This window comes from Mustelus asterias, chromosome 18 (assembly GCF_964213995.1).
Source record: "Mustelus asterias chromosome 18, sMusAst1.hap1.1, whole genome shotgun sequence".
NCBI lineage: Eukaryota > Metazoa > Chordata > Chondrichthyes > Carcharhiniformes > Triakidae > Mustelus > Mustelus asterias.
The window spans coordinates 67,709,204-67,728,835 of NC_135818.1; the positions used below are offsets into that span (position 1 = coordinate 67,709,204).

Here is a 19,632-nt window from a genome sequence, read left to right on the forward strand (position 1 = left end):
CCCGTGACCCCTCGTGATTGTCACCTCCGACCTGGGAAAAAGCTTCCCACTGTTCACCCTATCTATACCTTCATAATTTTGTACACCTCTATTAGGTCTCCCCTCATTCTCCGTCTTTCCAGGGAGAACAAGCCCCATTTACCCAATCTCTCCTCATAGCTAAGACCCTCCATACCAGGCAACATCCTGGTAAACCTTCTCTGCACTCTCTCTAAAGCTTCCACGTCCTTCTGGTAGTGCAGCGACCAGAACTGGACGCAGTATTCCAAATGTAGCCTAACCAGCATTCTATAAAGCTGCAACATCAGGCTCCAGCTTTTATACTCTATACCCCGTCCTATAAAGGCAAGCATACCATATGCCTTCTCCACCACCTTCTCCACCTGTGCTGCCACCTTCAAGGATTTGTGGACTTGCACACCTAGGTCCCTCTGTGTTTCTATACCATTGATGGCTCTGCCATTTATTGTATAACTCCCCCCTACATTAGTTCTTCCAAAATGCATCACTTCACATTTATCCGGATTAAATTCCATCTGCCATTTCTCCGCCCAATTTTCCAGTCTATCTATATCCTGCTGTATTGTCCGACAATGTTCATCGCTATCGGCAAGTCCAGCCATCTTTGTGTCATCTGCAAACTTGCTGATAACACCAGTTACACCTTCTTCCAAATAATTTATATATATCACAAATAGCAGAGGTCCCAGTACAGAGCCCTGCGGAACACCACTGGTCACAGATCTCCAGCCGGAAAAAGACCCTTCGACTGCTACCCTCTGTCTCCTGTGGCCAAGCCAGTTTTCTACCCATCTAGCCACCTCTCCTTGTATCCCATGAGCCTTAACCTTCTTAACCAACCTGCCGTGAGGAACTTTGTCAAATGTCTTACTGAAATCCATATAGATGACATCCACGGCCCTTCCTTCGTCAGCCGTTTTTATCACTTCCTCAAAAAACTCCACCAAATTTGTAAGGCACGACCTCCCTCTTACAAAAACATACTGTCTGTCACTAATGAGATTGTTCCGTTCTAAATGCGCATACATCCTGTCTCTAAGAATCCTCTCCAACAACTTCCCTACCACGGACGTCAAGCTCACTGGCCTATAATTACCCAGGTTATCCCTGCTACCCTTCTTAAATAACGGTACCACATTCGCTATCCTCCAATCCTCAGGGACCTCACCTGTGTCCAATGAAGAGACAAAGATTTCCGTCAGAGGCCCAGCAATTACATCTCTTGTCTCCCTGAGCAGTCTAGGATAGATGCCATCAGGCCCTGGGGATTTGTCAGTTTTATACGTTACCTAAAAAACCTAACACTTCCTCCCTTGTAATGGAGATTCTCTCTAACGGGTCAACACCTCCCTCTGAGACACTCCCAGTCAACAAGTCCCTCTCCTTTGTGAATACTGATGCAAAGTATTCATTTAGGATCTCCCCTATTCCCTTGAGTTCTAAGCATAATTCCCATCCTTTGTCCCTGAGAGGTCCGACTTTTTCCCTGACAACTATTTTGTTCCTAACATATGAATAAAATGCCTTAGGGTTCTCCTTAATCCTGTCTGCCAAGAACATTTCGTGACCTCTTTTTGCCCTTCTAACTCCCCGTTTGAGTTCTTTCCTACTCTCTCCGTATTCCCCCAGAGCTCCATTTGTTTTCAGTTGCCTGGACCTAACGTTCGCCTCTCTTTTCTTTTTGATCAGATCCTCAATTTCCCTGGTTATCCACGGCTCTCGAATCCAACCTTTCCTATCCTTCCTTTTTATAGGCACATGTCTGTCCTGCAGCCTTATCAACTGTTCCTTAAAAGACTCCCACATGCCAGACGTGGACTTACCCCCGAACAGCCTCTCCCAATCAACGGCCACCAATTCCTGCCTAATCCGGCTATAGTTAGCCTTCCCCCAATTTGGCACCTTACCCTTAGGACAACACTCATCCTTGTCCATTACTATCCTAAAGTTAACAGAGTTGTGGTCACCATTTGCCACATATTCCCCTACCGAAACTTTGACGACCTGACCAGGCTCATTTCCCAGAACTAGATCCAGTATAGCCCCCTCTCTAGTTGGTCTATCTACATACTGTTCCAAAGAACCTTCCAGTATGCATTTTACAAATTCCTCCCCATCCAGACTCCCAGCCCTAAGCACTTTCCAGTCTATACCAGGGAAATTGAAGTCTCCCACTACAACAACCCTATTTTTTCTGCACATATCCAGAATCTCCTGACATATCCGTTCCTCCACTTCCCGTGGGCTGTTGGGTGGCCTGTAGTATACCCCCAGCATAGTGATTGCACCTTTCCTGTTTCTGGGCTCCACCCACAGTGACTCATTACATGACCCCTCTAAATTGCCCACCCTCTGCACCGCGGTAATATGCTCCTTAACTAATTAGCTACTCCCCCACTTTTTTTAGCCCCTCCTCTGTCTCGCCTAAAACACTTATACCCCGAAATATTCAGCTGCCAGTCCTGTCCTTCTTTTAACCATGTCTCCGTCACCGCAACCACATCCAAATTCTGCATAAGCATTAAGGCCCTAAGTTCGGCTGTCTGACCCGTTATGCTCCTCGCATTGAAGCAGGTGCACTCCAGACCTCCAGGCCCATTCAGGTCATCCTGCTCCAGAATGCTCTTCTTCTTAGCTAGCCTTGCCCTGGCCCCCAGCTCGACCCCAGCCTCAGTACTTACTGACCTACTGTTTTGAACCCCCCCCCCGCCACACTAGTTTAAACCCTGCCGAAACACTCTAGCAAAACTCTCAGCCAGGATATTTGTGCCCTTCCAGTTAAGGTGTAACCCATCCTTTCCATACAAGTGCCATCCTCTCTTGAAGACTTCCCAATGATCTATGAATTTGAAACCCTCCCTGTTGCACCAGTCCTTTAGCCATGTGTTCAATTGTAGAATCTCCCTGTTCCTGGCCTCACCAGCACTAGGCACTGGGAGCAGTCCAGAGATTGCTACCCTAGAGGCCTTATTTTTTAGCCTAGCACCCATCTCCCTGAATTGCTCTCGTATGACCCCCTGCTCTTTCTACCTACGTCATTTTCACCAATGTGTACAATTACATCTGTTTGATTACCTTCCCTTTTTAATATGCTTCCTACCCTCTCGGAGACATCCAGTACCCCGGCACCAGGGAGGCAGACTACTATCCTGGAGTCTCATTCGCGCCCGCAGAACCGCCTGTCCGTGCCTCTAACCATTGCATCCCCCACCACTATTTCTCTCCTAATCCCCTTCTGGGCCTCTGAGCCTATCTCTGTGCAGGCGAACTAGTCCTCGTGGCTTACCCCTGGAGGGTCATCCCCCTCCACAGAATCCAAAACAATATACCTATTTTGGAGGGCAACCACAGGGGATCCCTCCACTGACTGCTCACTCCCTTCCCCTCTCCCATCTGTTGCCCAGCCCTTGCTATTATGGGAGACTGCCACTGGGGTACTTTCTGGTACAACACCCTTATGACTTTTACCCTTCCTAACTGTGACCCACTTGTCTTCCTTCTGAGGCCCCGGTGTGACTACCTGCTTATAACTTATATCTATTATTTTCTCATTTTCCCTGATTAAACTGAGGTCATCGAGCCGCAGCTCCAGCTCCCTTACACGGTCCCTCAGGAGTTGCAGTTCCATGCATCTGGCACAGACATGAACCTCCGGGAGGCAAGTCATCTCCAGGAACTCCCACATCCCACACCGAACGCAGCGAACTGGCCTCTCACTCATACCTGCCATTTCCTTTATAGTTTTGGAAAAATAACAACAACCTTCCTTGCCTCCGCCTGTTTTTCGCCGAAGCCCTGTGAGTCAAAGCCCTTATAGCTCTCACTCTGCTCCCTGCTCACTCCACTGCCTGCTACAACGCTGCCCGCTCAAAAGTGCGGCCTGCTTTTAAACCCACCAAAAAACCTTCCCAGGCCTCTCCTGGGCCTACTTCCAGTTTTGGAAAAAACCTCCGATTTTAAACACAAAAAAATCACAGAAAAATAAATAAATATGGAGGGATATGGGGATAGGGGCTGGGTGGGATTGTGGTCGGTGCAGACTCGATGGACCCAATGGCCTCTTTCTGCACTGTAGGGTTTCTATGATCTATGATTCAGTGATAGCTTCAGAAAGGGCCTCAGGGATCACATGTACACAGATGATGGGTGGGATTCTCTAGTTCCGTCACTGTCAATGGGATTTCCCCTTGATGTCACCCCACGCTGCCGGGAAACCCACAGGCAGGGGCGCACTGTCAATGGGACCAGAGAATCCTGCTGCCGTGAATGGCTGGAGAGTTCCCGCCGACACTCCACCTTATCAGCACCTCTCTAATTTGTCAAGCTGCTTGTCCCACTTCCAACATTGGACGGGCAAAAACTTCCTCCAACTAATATGGGGAAGACTGAGCCATTGACCTGGGGGGTGGTTTAAGAATTTGGCGGGATCTTCCTCTGGTGCCCACCATGGCGGATCAGGAAATCCGCTGGAGGCTGGCATGAAACTGATTTGTGTCCCACTAATGGGATGCAGATGAAGGCCCAACCATACACACCCGATAAGGTGTAGTTTCCCTCCAGCCTCTGCAGCAGGAAACACGCTACATTCATGGGACTTTGTTTGTGAACACAAGTCCTCACTCACCTGATGAAGGTGCGAGACTCCGAAAGCTTGTGCTGCCAAATAAACCTGTTGGACTTTAACCTGGTGTTGTGAGACTTCTTACTGTGCTTACCCCAGTCCAACGCCGGCATCTCCACATCATGGGACTTTGTCCCAGGTGGGAAAATTCTGCCCAAGGATTCTAAGCTGCATATTCCCACCCTTTTATACGGCTGCCCAGTCTCCCAGCCTGCTTCTTAGAGAGCATCAAATTCCACCCACATGGGCAAGATTTTCCAGCCATGCTTGCCCCAAGACTGGAAAATCCTGCCCAAGTTCAGCAGATCTTTGCATAGTCCATGTCCCACCTGCTACGATTCCCGTGGCAGGCAGAATCCACCCACAGAGTCCTTACCCGAAAGTGGAAAATATAAATTAGATTTTAAGGACATAGAGAAAGTAAATTAAGATTGAGAAATATAGATGGGATTAAGGGAGAGGGAGGAAAAGAACAAGCATGAAAAGTAAAATAAAGTTATATCTTTAACACTAATTTTCTCAGAGGCAATGAGTTTCCACAGCTGTAAATTAATTTTTCAGGGTCAGAGACATTGTTCAGCAACAATTATTATTCATAACGCTGTCAAAATCTGATTTATTCCTGAATGCACCAGCACTAATTTTTCCAACTGTTTTTACTATGGAACTAATGAAAAGTAAAGCAAGTCCCATCATTTGATTGTCAAGCATATCAGCAAAGATTTGGACCCTGCTAGGGAGCAAGCTATCCCAAAGTGCAACACCTGGATTTCTGTATAGGGATGAACATTGTGGGCGCAGTTTTGTGAAACAAAGTCTCAGTGCCCAACGAGTGAGAAAACGGGAGTTAATGGCACCGTTTTTTTTCAGCAAACTGCGAGTCAGATTCTTACGCCACTTAGTGCAATAAAAGAGTCTTGATGCAATCCTTGGCGGAATGGACCGTCCGGGCATGTGACTCGCCCAAAGTGGCTGCATCTGTATGACGTTAACAATAAAGAGCTGCATGTAGACAGTCAGGCCAGAAAGATGGCACCCAAGATTTACTGAGGAGGAGCCTGGCCTTCTGTTGGATGCAGCTGAGGAGAGGAGGGGCGTTTTCTTCCCCTCGGATGGGTGATTAGCCAGAGGTCAGGTCGGCAACGAGGCCTGGGAGGAGGTGGCAGTGGCAGTCGGTGCTCACGCACTGGGCACAGAGGCGAGGTTGCCTGTGCCTGAAGAAGATGAATGACCTCGTTTGGGCAGCAAGGCTGAGTGTCTGTCTCGTCCTGCCATTAGTCCCGTCTGTCGTGCGTGCAATGTCGATCCACCCCCCCTGACGCCCCGCAGCCTTCCGGCACCCGATTTCTGCAGGGGAAGATGGCCCGTGACTACCGGGAGTGGGAGGTGGGGTCCCCGAGCTGCGTGTCCTAACTCCCTTTTAGGAGAAAACCCTTGATCTGGCAGGGAAGGATGAGGACCTGTAGGTATAAACCTGTTGGACTTTAACCTGGTGTTGTGAGACTTCTTACTGGGAAGGATGAGGACAGGGTTGTCAACGACAGCCAGATCGGCGTAAGATCAGGAGGTCAGCATCCGCAAAACCCTCATTCTATTGGCATATCTCCAGTAAGTGGCACGCTGCCCATACACTTGCCTCTCCCTTACACTCAACCTTGTGTTCTTTATTGCAGGAGACGACCACGATGCCCCCAGACTGTCTGGTGTCACTGCTCCCCCTGCTGCTCCCGCTGACCTGCCCCACGACATCTCCAGGATACCTCGGAGGAAGGCCCTGAGGAATCCTCTGAGGTCAACACCGGTCAATCAACACAGGCTTCCATCCAAAATCCATCAGCGCAGATAGCTTCACCACAGTGGGACAAGTCAGTGGTGAGGCTTCTGGGTCACTGTCTGGTGTGAGCGACACCTCCATTGATGTACATCAGTTGGAGGCGGGAAAGTCTGAGGCCTCAGGCACCCGGGGGATCTCCTGGAGGCAAGGAATCAGCTGCCCCCAAGTCAGGTGCCAGGCCGCTGTGATTAGTTCTCCCTAAGCTGCTGGAGATGCAGCAGCAGAGCCGGGGAATGCAGGAGGGGCTTCAGCAACACTGCAGCAACATGGGCCATCTTTCCCTGCAGAAATCGGGTGCCGGAAGGCTGCGGGGGGTGGATCGACATTGCAGGCACGACAGATGGGACTGATGGCAGGACGAGACGGACACTCAGCCTTGCTGCCCAAACGAGGTCATTCATCATCTTCTGGCACAGGCAACCAGTTGTTGGGAGGAGTCCCACAGACTGCAGGTGCAGCAAGTATTGCTGGCATTGCATGGTACCCAGGCCATCACTGCGAGGATGGCGTCCACGGTGGAAAGTCTGGCTCAGGAAATGGTCACCATGGGTGGCAGAGTCCAAGGCGTGGCCGACTCACAGCAGGCCATGGCTGTGGGCTTCGAGAACATGACCCAGTCACAGTGGGTTATCGCTCTGGGTTCCAGAGCTTGGCCCAGTCACAGAGGGCACTTGCTGCGGGTCTCAAGAACTTGGTCTCCTCCTCCACATCCTCATAGGCCCCCTCCTCCTCAAGAGCGTATGCCTGGTTGCCCTCCTCCTCCTCCTCCAGGAAGCATCTCTACTGTTGTGCCAAGTTGTGGAACACACAGCAGATCATGATGATGCGGGAGGCCCTCGGGGAGTTGTACCAGAGGGCCCCACCAGAGTGGTCCAGACAGCGGAACTGCATTTCAGGAGCCTGATGCACTGCTCCACGATGGACTGGGAGTCAGTATGGGCCTCATTATAACGCGTCTCCACATTGGCCTCAGGCCTCCACACCTTGGTTCATCAGCCAAACCCTTAGAGTGTAGCCCTTGTCCCCCTAGGGATGTCCGAGCTTCGCAGGATGAAGCTGTTGCGCATGCTACCTGGGTGGTATGCACACATGTGCATGACGTTCATCTTGTGGTCACACACGATCTACACATGCAGGGAGTGGAACCCCCTCCTGTTCACGAACCGTATGTCTGTATGTCTGGTGGAATGTCTTCCAGGAGTGGCTTGCAGTTCAGACAGCTGGGGGAGGGACACCCCTATGATGGGTCCCCATCAACTGTAGTGATGGACTGGGCTACGCTCACAACCCTTTGTAATGCAGGCTTGGTCAGAGCAGGAGCCATACCAAGCTGTGATACATCCAGAAAGGATGGTTTCTATGGTGCATCTATAAAAATTGATAGGAGTTGTAGCAAACATGCCGAGCTTCCTCAGCCTCCTGAGAAAGTCAAGGCGTTGGTGGGTTTCTTTGTAGGCGCTACCTGAGGACCGTACAATCGGGCCGGACCCTATGGATTGTCAAGGTGGGAAGCTTAACCAATTGGGAGCAAGGGTTCATATCCCGAGTGGAGGAGGTTGCGCAGTAGGAGACTGGGGGGAGAGATGTTCAGTTGCACAGTTGTTTGTGTTTGACCTCTTGTTGCAAATACTTATCATTGGCAATAAATCCCTCATTACTCTGAGCCACATCGAGCTGTCCTTGATTTATTACATTTGCAATCTTCAGACCAATCAGGTGAACTGCGACAAGGAAACTCACACAACCAAGTGGAAACTTTCCCCCCCCCTTGGCATTTCTATCTTTTGAACTGCAGAGAATGTTTACATAAATAACAAACCAGGATACCATCAAAGTGCTGTCTGAGTGATGAGATTAAAGAGCTCTTGCACTAATCAACCCTGATACATTAATCTGATTTAACATTATTCTTTATCGACAAACTGTTTATTGTATTTATTAAGTCAAGACACGGCTGCAATTGACTGTGAAAGCAGGATGCCTGAAAGTAATTGTGCCTCCTCATGCATCACCTTAGCTCATCTGTGATGCTTTTAAGTGATTAAATTGTTGAGTGAGTGCGAAACGATCAAGATTATTTCTCCTTGATGCAGCGATAGTTCAAAACTATATGAAAATTCATACCAAGCACATAGACCCACACCGAACGAACAATTACATTGAGTGTTCAATGAGCATGGGAATTTGGGTTTGAGTTATGATCCCTAATACCCAGAAAATTAAACCTTCCATATCTGCTCTGGCTTTTCACTGTAATGTTGAGGTAAGATTAAAATCGATGGCAATTAATCACAACTAAGCGTTTGATATTTCAAAGAAAATCGGTAAAAGTACAAGCAGTCATCTTATGAGGATTATAGAATCTTCCTCTGCTTACTCACTTCAGCCTTTGCCCAATTTGTATAATTTTTTTAAAAATGTGGCTTCTCTTGCTCTCAGAAATCACCTGAGTCCTGGATTGTTTGCAACAAGGGTGTGGGGACAGGCTGGGAGGTGGAAGGATTGGTAAAATGGGGGGAGGAAGGAGTCGAGAGGGGAGGCGGAATCTACCTGCCGTCACAGCATTTTACCAAGTACCCCTTAACTGGGTGTTGCTCCTAAAATGCCATCTCAAGGCCCTGCCGCCTGCCAGCATGATCATAGAATGATAGAAACCCTACAGTGCAGAAGGAGGCCATTTGGTAACATCAAGCCTGCACCACAACAAGGCCCTACTCCCATAACCCCAAGTATTTACCCTGCTAATCCCTCGACACTAAGGGGCAATTTATCATGGCTAATCCACCTAACCTGCAAATCTTTGGACTGTGGGGGGGGGAAACCGGAGCACCCGAAGAAAACCCACGGAGACACGGGGGAGAGCGTGCAGACTCCACACAGACAGTCCCCCGAGGCCGGAATTGAACCTGGATCCCTGACATTGTGAGGCAGCAGTGCTAACCACTGTACCACTGTTCCGCATGTGACGCAGCTCCTGTTTTGAGTACTAATGACGTTACTTCACCCCGCTTGAAAAAACCCATCCAAAGAAGTAAATAGATGTCTGCAGATGTATATTTTTTGATATCTTAACAAAATTGCTACAGAATTAGTTACAAAGCAGAAAATCAATCTGTTTATTGTATTTCTTAAGTCAAGACTTGGCTGCAGTGAACTATGAAAGTAGAATTCCTGACAGTAATTGCGCTTCCTCATGCATGGCCTTCATGTATCTGTAATGCTTTTATATGATTAAATTGTTAAATGATAAAGATTGCATTTCTCCTTACACAAATGAGCTGGAGTTCTCCGGCTGTTCACTCCGGTGGGATTCTCCAGTCCCGCCGACAGCGCACCCCCGCCCGCCCATCTCCCACCAGCACGGGGTGACATCAATAGAAATTCCCATTGACAGCAGCAGGACCAGAGAATTTCGCCACTAGCAAACAACACGCCACGTCCCGCTGACAGGAAACACGAGGCCGGAGAATCTTGCCCATTGTAATTCTGTAGTTTAAAGCAGTACCAATTGCTCCAGAGAACTGTGATCTGGTCATTTTGAACAATTCACGTTTGTTTTTGAGCAACATCACAGTTTCCTCATTTTATTGCATTAATTCTCCGAGGTGGCAAAAAAATCTGGTTGGAAGCCTGTAAATTATTACACTTTCTTCAATTTTCATCTGTCCCCTCTGGAAAAAAAAAATCTATATTCTGTAAAATGGAAAACATTTTATACATAATCTCAAATGCTACTTAATGTATCGATGCATTAAGATCCTGCACTAATATAAGAATGTCAATAGTTTTGTACATTTTCATAGAATCGTAGAATCCTTACAGTGCAGGAGGAAGCCATTCGGCCCATTGAGTCTGCACCGACAACAATCCCACCCAGGCCCTATCCCTGTAACCCTATGTATTCAACCTACTAATTCCCCTGACACTAAGTAGCAATTTAACATGGCTAATCCATTCAACCTGCACACCTTTGGAGTGTGGAAGGAAACCGGAACATCCGGAGGAAACACACACAGGCACAGAGAGAATGTGCAAACTCCACACAGACAGTGACCCAAGGCTGGAATCGAACCCGGGTCCCTGGAGCTGTGAAGCAGCAGTGCCAACCACTGTGCCACCCTTGTACCCTTTTACTGAATTGATTCCAACAAATATAGAACTAGACATTCGCGGCGAATTAATTTGCAAAGATTACCTGTTTTAAAACCTGCTACAATGCAAGCATTAATTACAAGATTAAGGGGAGAGAAATATTGTGAATTCAAACTAAAAATAGATTACAATTCCCACTGTGGCTCAAAACGCCCTAAAGATTAATTATTTTCCGCTATGAATTTCACAAATTAGTGCACTGCCTACTTGATAATTAGATTTAAAATGGTTCTACCCAGATGTGTGCATGCAACTGTAAGTCATTAAGTGAACACTGCTCCTGGAGGTCTTAGATCATTTTACCTCATATGCTCGTACCTTCTCCGTGTCGATCCCTTTAGACATCGACCACGTTGACACAATATAATCCATTACTCGTTCGCTGAGTCCTTTGGGAACTTGGTAAAGTTTGAGAAAATCCCTCACGTTGTTTACCATTTCATGGTAGCGGTTGGTGTTGGCGTACATTTGCTGGAAGATTGTGGTGACGTTTCCAAAAATAGTTGCATAAAGAAGAGCTGCAATTTAAAGAACCATAGAGGTTTAAGTCCACTTACACTCCACAATACCACTTAATAAGGATTTAGAATTTGTTTTGAATCTGGTTAGTAAATCATCCAAAAAAAAAACCACTCTAACAAGATAGTTCTGAGCTGAATACCTCAACAACAAATACCGATGATTTCACAACGTGGAGATGCCAGCTTTGGACTGGGGTGGGCACAGTAAGAAGTCTCACAACCCGAGGTTAAAGTCCAACAGGTTTATTTGGTAGCACGAGCTTTCGGAGCGCTGCTCCTTCATCTGGTGAGTCCACTCATCTGATGAAGGAGCAGCACTCCGAAAGCTCGTGCTACCAAATAAACCTGTTGGACTTTAACCTGGTGTTGTGAGACTTATAACAATAATTTCACAGAAATAGAACACTTACTTACAGTCTCTGTTAGAAAGATGTTTGTGTACCCCAAGCTTTAAATACTTTTTTCTACTTTTTTAAAAAGGATTCTTCTCCCTGCATTTCTTCTTTACTTTTTGCGGCAATCCCCAGAATGCAACTTCTCTTCTTTTGGAACGAACTTGGTAAGTTTTAAAGTAATAAACTTCTTGGGCACAGCAAACTCAACCAAAGCACAGTGCATTGTTATTCTCTAACACTCTGGTGTCTTACCCTGAATGGGGCCTGCCGTTGGAGAGAACTCATCGTTCATCACTGATTAAAAGGGTTTGGTTTATCATCTTCCTCTCACAACACATATGAAATGATTGGACAAGCTGTTAATGGCCTTAATCTAAAAATTCAACAAAAACTGCAAGTATATCGAGGCACATTAGTCCCCACCCACTGAGTCAAAGACAAATGCTATTCAGCCCATCAAACTGGTGTCAGCTGTTTGAGGACTTTCTGTGCTGTGGCCATTCTTTGATTCCATTTTTCAGGGCTACAGGAGAATGGCGGGTAGGTGGTAACAGCTGAGTTGCTCATGCAGGAGCCAACATGGATGTGAGGGGCCAAATGGCTTTCTTCATTGCAGTAATCATTCTATGATTTTATAAAATGGGTGCCATTTGGAAAGGCTAAAGCTAAACTGGGGAAACAACTCATCAAAGGATTAAAATAAGTTTAAAGTTTATTTATTAGTGTCACAGGTAGGCTTACATTAACACTGCAGTAAAAATCCACAAGGTTCACTCAGTACCAGGGTGATCAGAGGTCAACAATTGCAATGGAAATAACGTTGAAACAAAAAATCATATTATTATATATAGGATATGGATATGAGATAAAGTTTATTTATTAGTGTCACAAGTAGGCTTACATTAACACTTCAATGAAGTTACTGTAAAAATCCCCTAGTCACCACATTCCGGCACCTGTTCGGGTACACTGAGGGAGAATTTAGCATGGCCAATGCACCTTATCAGCATGTCTTTCGGTTTGTGGGAGGAAACCGGAGCACCTGGAGGAAACCCATGCAGGCACGAGGAGAACGTGCAGACTCTGCACAGACAGTGCCCCAAGCCTGGAAACGAACCCGGGTCCCTGGAGCTGTGAGGCAGCTGTGCTAACCATTGTGTCACCATGCTGCCCCCGGTGGAATGTGAGGATGATCAGACAGCTAAGAGAGCTGTTGGCAGGAATCGTGAATGTGATTGTCTGCTTAGTGTTTAATATAACTGTGCAAAGAATAATTCCGTGGATTCATACTTTGAACTGGTTGAGAATATTCAAAATTGTTTCAGTTAGGGAGGAGATTCTCGTCTCAACCGTCTGATTTGAATTTGAACACCAGGAATTGGAAGGAAATGTTTTAATCTATCCAGTCCTCCACCAATAAAATGATACTGAATATATGAAATTTAATATTATTTTCTGTAGTAAGTCCTCGGAGGATGAGGTCCCTTCACCAAAATCCCTTTATTTACAAGTCTGACAACAGCATACAGAGTGCTTTCAGTTAGCAGTCTACGCTAGGTGTCCCAGAGGAACTGACACGCCTGTTTAAGTACAAAGCAAGAGGCTTCCTGATTGGCCTATCAATTTGGCCCTTAATTTGGGAGCTCTTATTCTTACACGCCAACCTCAATTGCCTGATTAAAGTCATTACATTTTTTTTAGTGCTTTGCATTGTTTGGAATTTTAGAAAGTGCAGGCATAGCTCTGGGAAGAAGCAAGACACCTATAATACCGAAGTTTAATAAAGTAATCAAGACTCATGCCTATTCCCAGTTTCATCAAAGGAACTTGTTTCAAGTCCACTCTTCCCTAACAGGCACAATTTAAAATGTAGCCCTCAGAAACCCTGGATTTCTTTGTGTGCTTTTCCATCCTTACGAGCTTTTCGGCTGGTTATCAGTCGTAAAGAGGCAATGAAACTCGGGAAGCAAGTCTCAATCTATCTCTCAAATGTGGTGAAGCCGAGAGATGTGAGATCCACATAAACACTTGGCAGCAACCTCACAAAATTTGGCTCTGAACCAGGGCTGGCATTACAGCATCTGGGGAGGAGAGCATATTTTGAAATTACTCAGGCACTCTTTTGGACTTTATGGGAATTTAACAATTGAATATTAGCCTGGGTTTGTGGATGCAATGACAGCAAAATGATCAGCCTTCACGGTTAAATGTGCAATTCCGGAACCTTTATCAGAGGGTGCACCGCTGAGGTCTCCTTTCACTGCAATCAATTAGCAATCAGTGAACTGCTGAGAACTCCAAACGTACATCCTTAGAGTGAAAAGTGATGCTTCCATCCCCTCCTCCCGAGATGAGATTGGAGGCAGCAGAGGGGCGTTTGATCGGGCAAGAGGGTGCGGGATGAGTGCCCTACTGCATGCTTACCTCCACCTGATTAAGTCTGGAATGAGCAGCAACCTTCCTGGATGCCATTGAGGCCCTTAAGCGTGCAATTAATACCCACAAAGGGGCCTGATGCCATTGGTATTTGACCAGTGGTGGGCAGGGAACTTGCCATGCAGAGAGGCTGATAAGAAAAACCTTATGCCTGATCAAGGCACCCAACGTCGGGAAGTGAAGGGGAGCCAGCTGAAATCCGCCACCGCTCTTTTTTCTGACCATTCCTCTCCCCATGATCCCGAGCCCACCCTCACTCACTTGTGCCTCGGTCCCCCAACATTTGTAGGCCTCTCCCTGGGTGCCCTACCAATGGCAGCCATCACTCCCAATTGTGATGATAGGCAATGGAGAGCTAAGGGCCTCTGATTGGTTGGCAGCGTTCAGCCAATGGGATCTCCACCCCCTGGAGTCCGGGATCCCAATGCTTGCCAATTATGTGTCTGATGGACTCAAAAAAGTCCCTCAGTTTCACTGTAATAACCATTGAAAAAGTTACAATTTAATAATTCAGCACTGTTTAACAATTTACTAACTTCATAATTATTGCTAAACAATGTCACTGGCCCTGAAGGAATAATTTCATATTTGTCGAATGCCAAATTTGGTAAGAAGTCAGTCTTGAATGTGTGTGGGAGTTGCCCTCCAGGATGGAATTACTCGTAACAGCAGTGGCAGAGAGAATCTCAGTATATTTTGTTTATAATTTTTGCATCACTAGAAGTAAAGTAAACTCTGTGATGGTGGTAAGAAATTTTTCACGTTCTTAACCTAATAAACAAACTTAAAAAATGATATTTTAATTTCTACCTTAATCCCTTGCACATGTGTACGGCTCAATCATTTATTTCAAAATCTGTAAAATTTAAAACTAAGGGTAAAATGATTCAATGATTTTCACTTCCAGTTTGTTGTCCTTGAGAGTATTTCAATGCCAATGGCTGCTTACCCTGCTGGATTTGGCTTTTGCTACCAAATAAACTTGTTGGACTTTAACCTGGCGTTGTTAGTCTTCTTACCCCGCTGGATGACATCACTATTGCTAGGCACCTGGAGATCCCCAAGACTTGGCACCAGATGCAAAAAGGCATCCAAAAAAAAGGGGGGGGGAATCTCCATCACGGAGAGAGCTAATTCTTTATCAGCAATTTCCTTCGCAATCAGTGACGAGCACTGTGATTTCAACACAGCCTGAAAAATCCAGCCCATCGAACTATCTCGATGCGGCGAGAAAAGTAAGCCTGCTGGAAAAACAATAGCTGCTGGTGGAGAGAGGGTGGGGGCAGAACTCTGCACATTCTCACCTCAGAGTGCTCAAAATGGGGCGTCTCGGTACTGTAACCATGCAGATACTGGTAGAGCAGCAGTCTGTCTATAAGTATAAAAATGGCAACACGTTCACAAGCTATAAAATAGATTTGGGCTCTGCGCACGCTGAACTTATTTTCCAATTCCTTCCATTACTCATTTGTTTATCTGTGAGTCAGACAGAACATGCATTACTATTGATTACTAAGGGCTGTGTGCATCTAAGTCATGGCACAGTAGATCACGCACATTAGGTCCATTTAATCCATCAAGCACTTTTCCAGCTACACATCTCCTTAAAGCCTTCAAGAATGAAGTCCTGATAGTAAATATAATGTGCTGCTTTATTGTCAGACTGGGAGAATTATAGAAGTTGGAATCCCTACAGTACAGAAGAAGGCCATTCGGCCCATCGAGACTATACTGACCACAATGCCACCCAGGCCCTATTCCCGTAACCCCACACATATACCCTGCTCATCTCCCTGACACTAGGGTAATTTAGTATGGCCAATCAACCTAACTCGCACATCTTTGGACTGTGGGAGGAAACCGGAGCACCCGGAGGAAACCCACGCAGACACGGGGAGAATGTGCAAGCTCCATACGGACAGTGACCCAAGGCTGGAATTGAACTGGGTCACTGGCACTGTGAGGCAGCAGTGCTAACCACTGTGCCTCCTACCAAGTTGAAATGTTCAAAACACCTGAAGCCTGATCCACATGCTTGGATGTAATTAAGTAAATAGATTAGTAATTTTTTAAATATGTCAAACACAAACCGTTGGAAGTGGATAGAAAACAGAATAATAGGACTGAATTGCATTTTTCAAACTGACAAGATACTCTTCTTTTAATATTATGCAACTACCTGTAGATTCAATTTCGACTGTTTTAAGATAACATGCCCCATGTCTTTCAATTTTGAACTGATTTAATGAATCGGACCTGTCTCCGACCAGAAGACAGGTCCGTTGACCTCGGGCCTGGAATGTATGGATCCGGTCTGAAAAATCTCACTTATATTTGACCATCAGCCGTATGAACAATGATTGCATTCAAACAAGATCACATCCATTAGCTAAACAAACTGTGGGCTCTGAAGAAACTGGGGTTTTTTAATTCATTCGTGGGATATGGGCATCACTGGCTGGCCAGCATTTATTGTAAGAGTTTTAACAACACCAGGTTAAAGTCCAACAGGTTTATTTGGTAGCAAATGCTATTAGCTTTTGGAGCGCACACATGAGGACGGTCTAAACCGGGATCTTGGGTTTATGTCACACTATCAGTAACCCCCACAGCTTGCCTCCTGGACTTGCAGAATCTCACTGGTTGTCCTGTCTGGAGACAATACACATCTCTTTAACCTGTGCTTAATGCTCCCTCCACTCACATTGTCTGTATCTTTAAGACCTGGTTGGCTGTAGAGATTCGCATTCTAATCAGTATTCTGTAACTTGATTTTGTGTCTCAGTATGCCCTGTTTGAGAGCAGATATCCACTCCATCTGACGAAGGAGAAGCGCTCCGAAAGCTAATGGCATTTGCTACCAAATAAACTTGTTGGACTTTAACCTGGTGTTGTTAAAACTCTTACTCTGTTTACCCCAGTCCAACGCCGGCATTTCCACATCAGCATTTATTGCCCATCCCTTGTTGCCCTTGGAGGGCAGTTGAGAGCCAACCACATTGCTGTGTCTCTGGAGTCACACGTAAGCCAGACCGGGTAAGGACGGCAGATTTCCTTAAGGATATCAGTGAACCAGATGCATTTTTCTGACAATCGACAATGGTTTCATGGTCATCAGTAGATTCTTAATTCCAGATTTTATTTATTGAATTCAAATTACACCATCTGCTGTGCAGGATTCGAACCCGGGTCCCCAGAACATTAGCTGAATTTCTGAATTAATAGTCTAGCGATAATAGTCCAGTGGGTTGCATCAGGAGGGGAAGGGAACCTAAACACCAGGGGTAGGATTTTCCTCTTTGAGTCTGGAATCATGAGGTGAGCTATTTCCCACATAGCCAGACTCTTGGTCAGCACAGGCTGGAGTGGCAATATGCTCAATGCACAGAAGCTGCTTTGAATAGTGGAAGTAAGTCCCCCTGGGCAATCCAAACCTGTGATATAAGGTGGGCTCCTGACAATTCTGAGAGCATTAATCTCTTTCCAGCTGATGGATAATCTTCTGTAATGTCTCTGGGACAAGGGTGTCGTAGAATCCCAACAGTGCAGAAGGAGGCCATTTGGCCCATCGAGTCTGCACCGACCACAATCCCACCCAGGCTCTATTCCCACATGCCACATATTTACCCTGCCAATCTCCCTGATAATAATGGACAATTGAGTATGGCCAATCCACCTAACCCGCACATCTTTGGACTGGGGGAGGAAATCGAAGCACCCGCAGCTGAACCCACGCAGACACGGGGAGAACGTGCAAACTCCAGTCACAGTCACCCGAGGCCGGAGTTGAACCCGAGTCCCTGACATAGTGAGGCAGCAGTGCAAACCACTGTCCCACCATGCCGCCCAGTAAAGGTTAATAAACCTTATAACCCTTGAAGAATGCACTCGATAGATGCAATTTATGACCTCAAGTTGTGATGGGTGCTTGAAATGTAACCCCTGTGGCATGGCATTCATTGTTAATATTTAAACTGATCTTCTAATCCTAAAAATCCTATAGGGATAAATTTCAGAATTTGTTCAGCAGGAGCTTCCCATCACTTATGGGATGGGTGGTCAATGGGTTTTCAGCCCCAGTTTTATTTTAAATCATAGAATCCCTACAGTGCAGAAAGAGGCCATTTGGCTAATCAAGTCTGCATCGACTCTCCCTCAGAGCATCCCATCCAGGCCCCATTCCCGTGACCCAACGTATTTTTTATGCTAATCCCCCTAACCCACACATCTTGGGACGCTAAGGGGCAATTTAGCATGGCCAATGCACATCTTTGGACTGTGGGAGGAAACCGGAGCACCCGAAGGAAACCCACGCAGACACGGGGACAACGTGCAAACTCCACGCAGAACAATCACCAAAGGCCGGAATCGAACCCGAATCCCTGGCCACTGTGCCACCGTGCCGTCCTGCTGTTCAAACTTCTTATTAACGCATAAACTAATATTCTGGCATAAAGCCTATGCTGATCTCATGATTGCCAAAGAAATGCCGGTCTTTCTGCATTATGTTACAACAGTGAACTGTTGAAGGATGCCCTCAGACACTAGCTGCTTAGTTCTGCGTGTGGTGTATATTGCTGAAGTGATGTGCGACAACGCTAGCTATAAATCTGCCACAGTGAAACTCTGCAATTTTCTACTGTCCGATTCCTTATTCAACTACAGAATCATGTTTATCGATCTCCAGCTGAATTAATACCTCCAGGCGGCTGAGTTGTCATCACAGCAGCGGATTGTATGTGCACAGTAATAACTGTTTAAGTATGTAATGACTAATTTTAAATACCTTTTGCCAGATGCAAGTTAGAGTCACCGTTGATATCTTTCACTTGGTTTAATAGTGACAGATTAATAAATTATGAAAGAAAAACACTTTGTCCCAGAAATAGGTTATATTCTTTCAAGTAGCTAATTCTTTGTGAGAATTACATTTATTTGGGAGGCAATATTTCACTGAGGGCAAAGACTATGAGTGAATATTTAAACTGCCCAAATTCAGGAATTGTTCCACAATTCTCACTGAAATTACACTGCTTTAGAAGTATCTTGTGATGATTTATTAATGCAAGATAAATTATGCATGCTCATTTTATTTTAGAGGAAGTTAGTCACCCTGTTGGAGGTTTTGAAATTAAAATCGTGCCTGAATGTAATTTTCGAGCAGTCAGTTCTTCGAAATACAAATCCAATCACAGAATTGACACAAAAATTGACCAATCACGATGCACTTCTGATAATGATTCTGCCACATCTTGTAGTGTTCCTGTTAACTAGTATAACTGCTATAAGTTTCAAGCAACTAAGCTCCAGAATTTGCAGGTGTTGGTGTGAAGTGGCTCCACAGTGTCGCAATGAATTATGAATAATTAAGGACCCCACGCACTCTGGACTTTCTCTCTTCCACCTTCTTCTGTCGGGAGAAAGGTACAAAAGTCTGAGGTCAGGTACCAGCCGACTCAAGAAGAGGTTCTACCCTGCTGCTGTCAGACTTGTGAATGGGCCTACCTCTCACTAAGTTGCGATATACCCTAGCTGTGACTGTAACACTACATTCTGCACTCTCTCCTTCTCTGTGCTTTGCATGTATAGCATGAAAGAAACAATATTTTTCACTGTACACCAGTGCATGTGACAATAATAAATCAAATCAAA

The 19,632-nt window shown here is 45.9% G+C and overlaps 1 protein-coding gene across 1 annotated transcript in view; it reads right to left on the reverse strand.

Moving 5' to 3' along the window:
• kcnh5b (potassium voltage-gated channel, subfamily H (eag-related), member 5b) overlaps positions 1–19,632 on the reverse strand; it is a 327,530-nt gene that overhangs the window by 120,827 nt on the left and 187,071 nt on the right. The window contains exon 8 of the mRNA XM_078233204.1: positions 10,947–11,146. Coding sequence (XP_078089330.1) covers positions 10,947–11,146 — 200 coding nt within the window. The remainder of the gene's footprint in view (positions 1–10,946; positions 11,147–19,632) is intronic.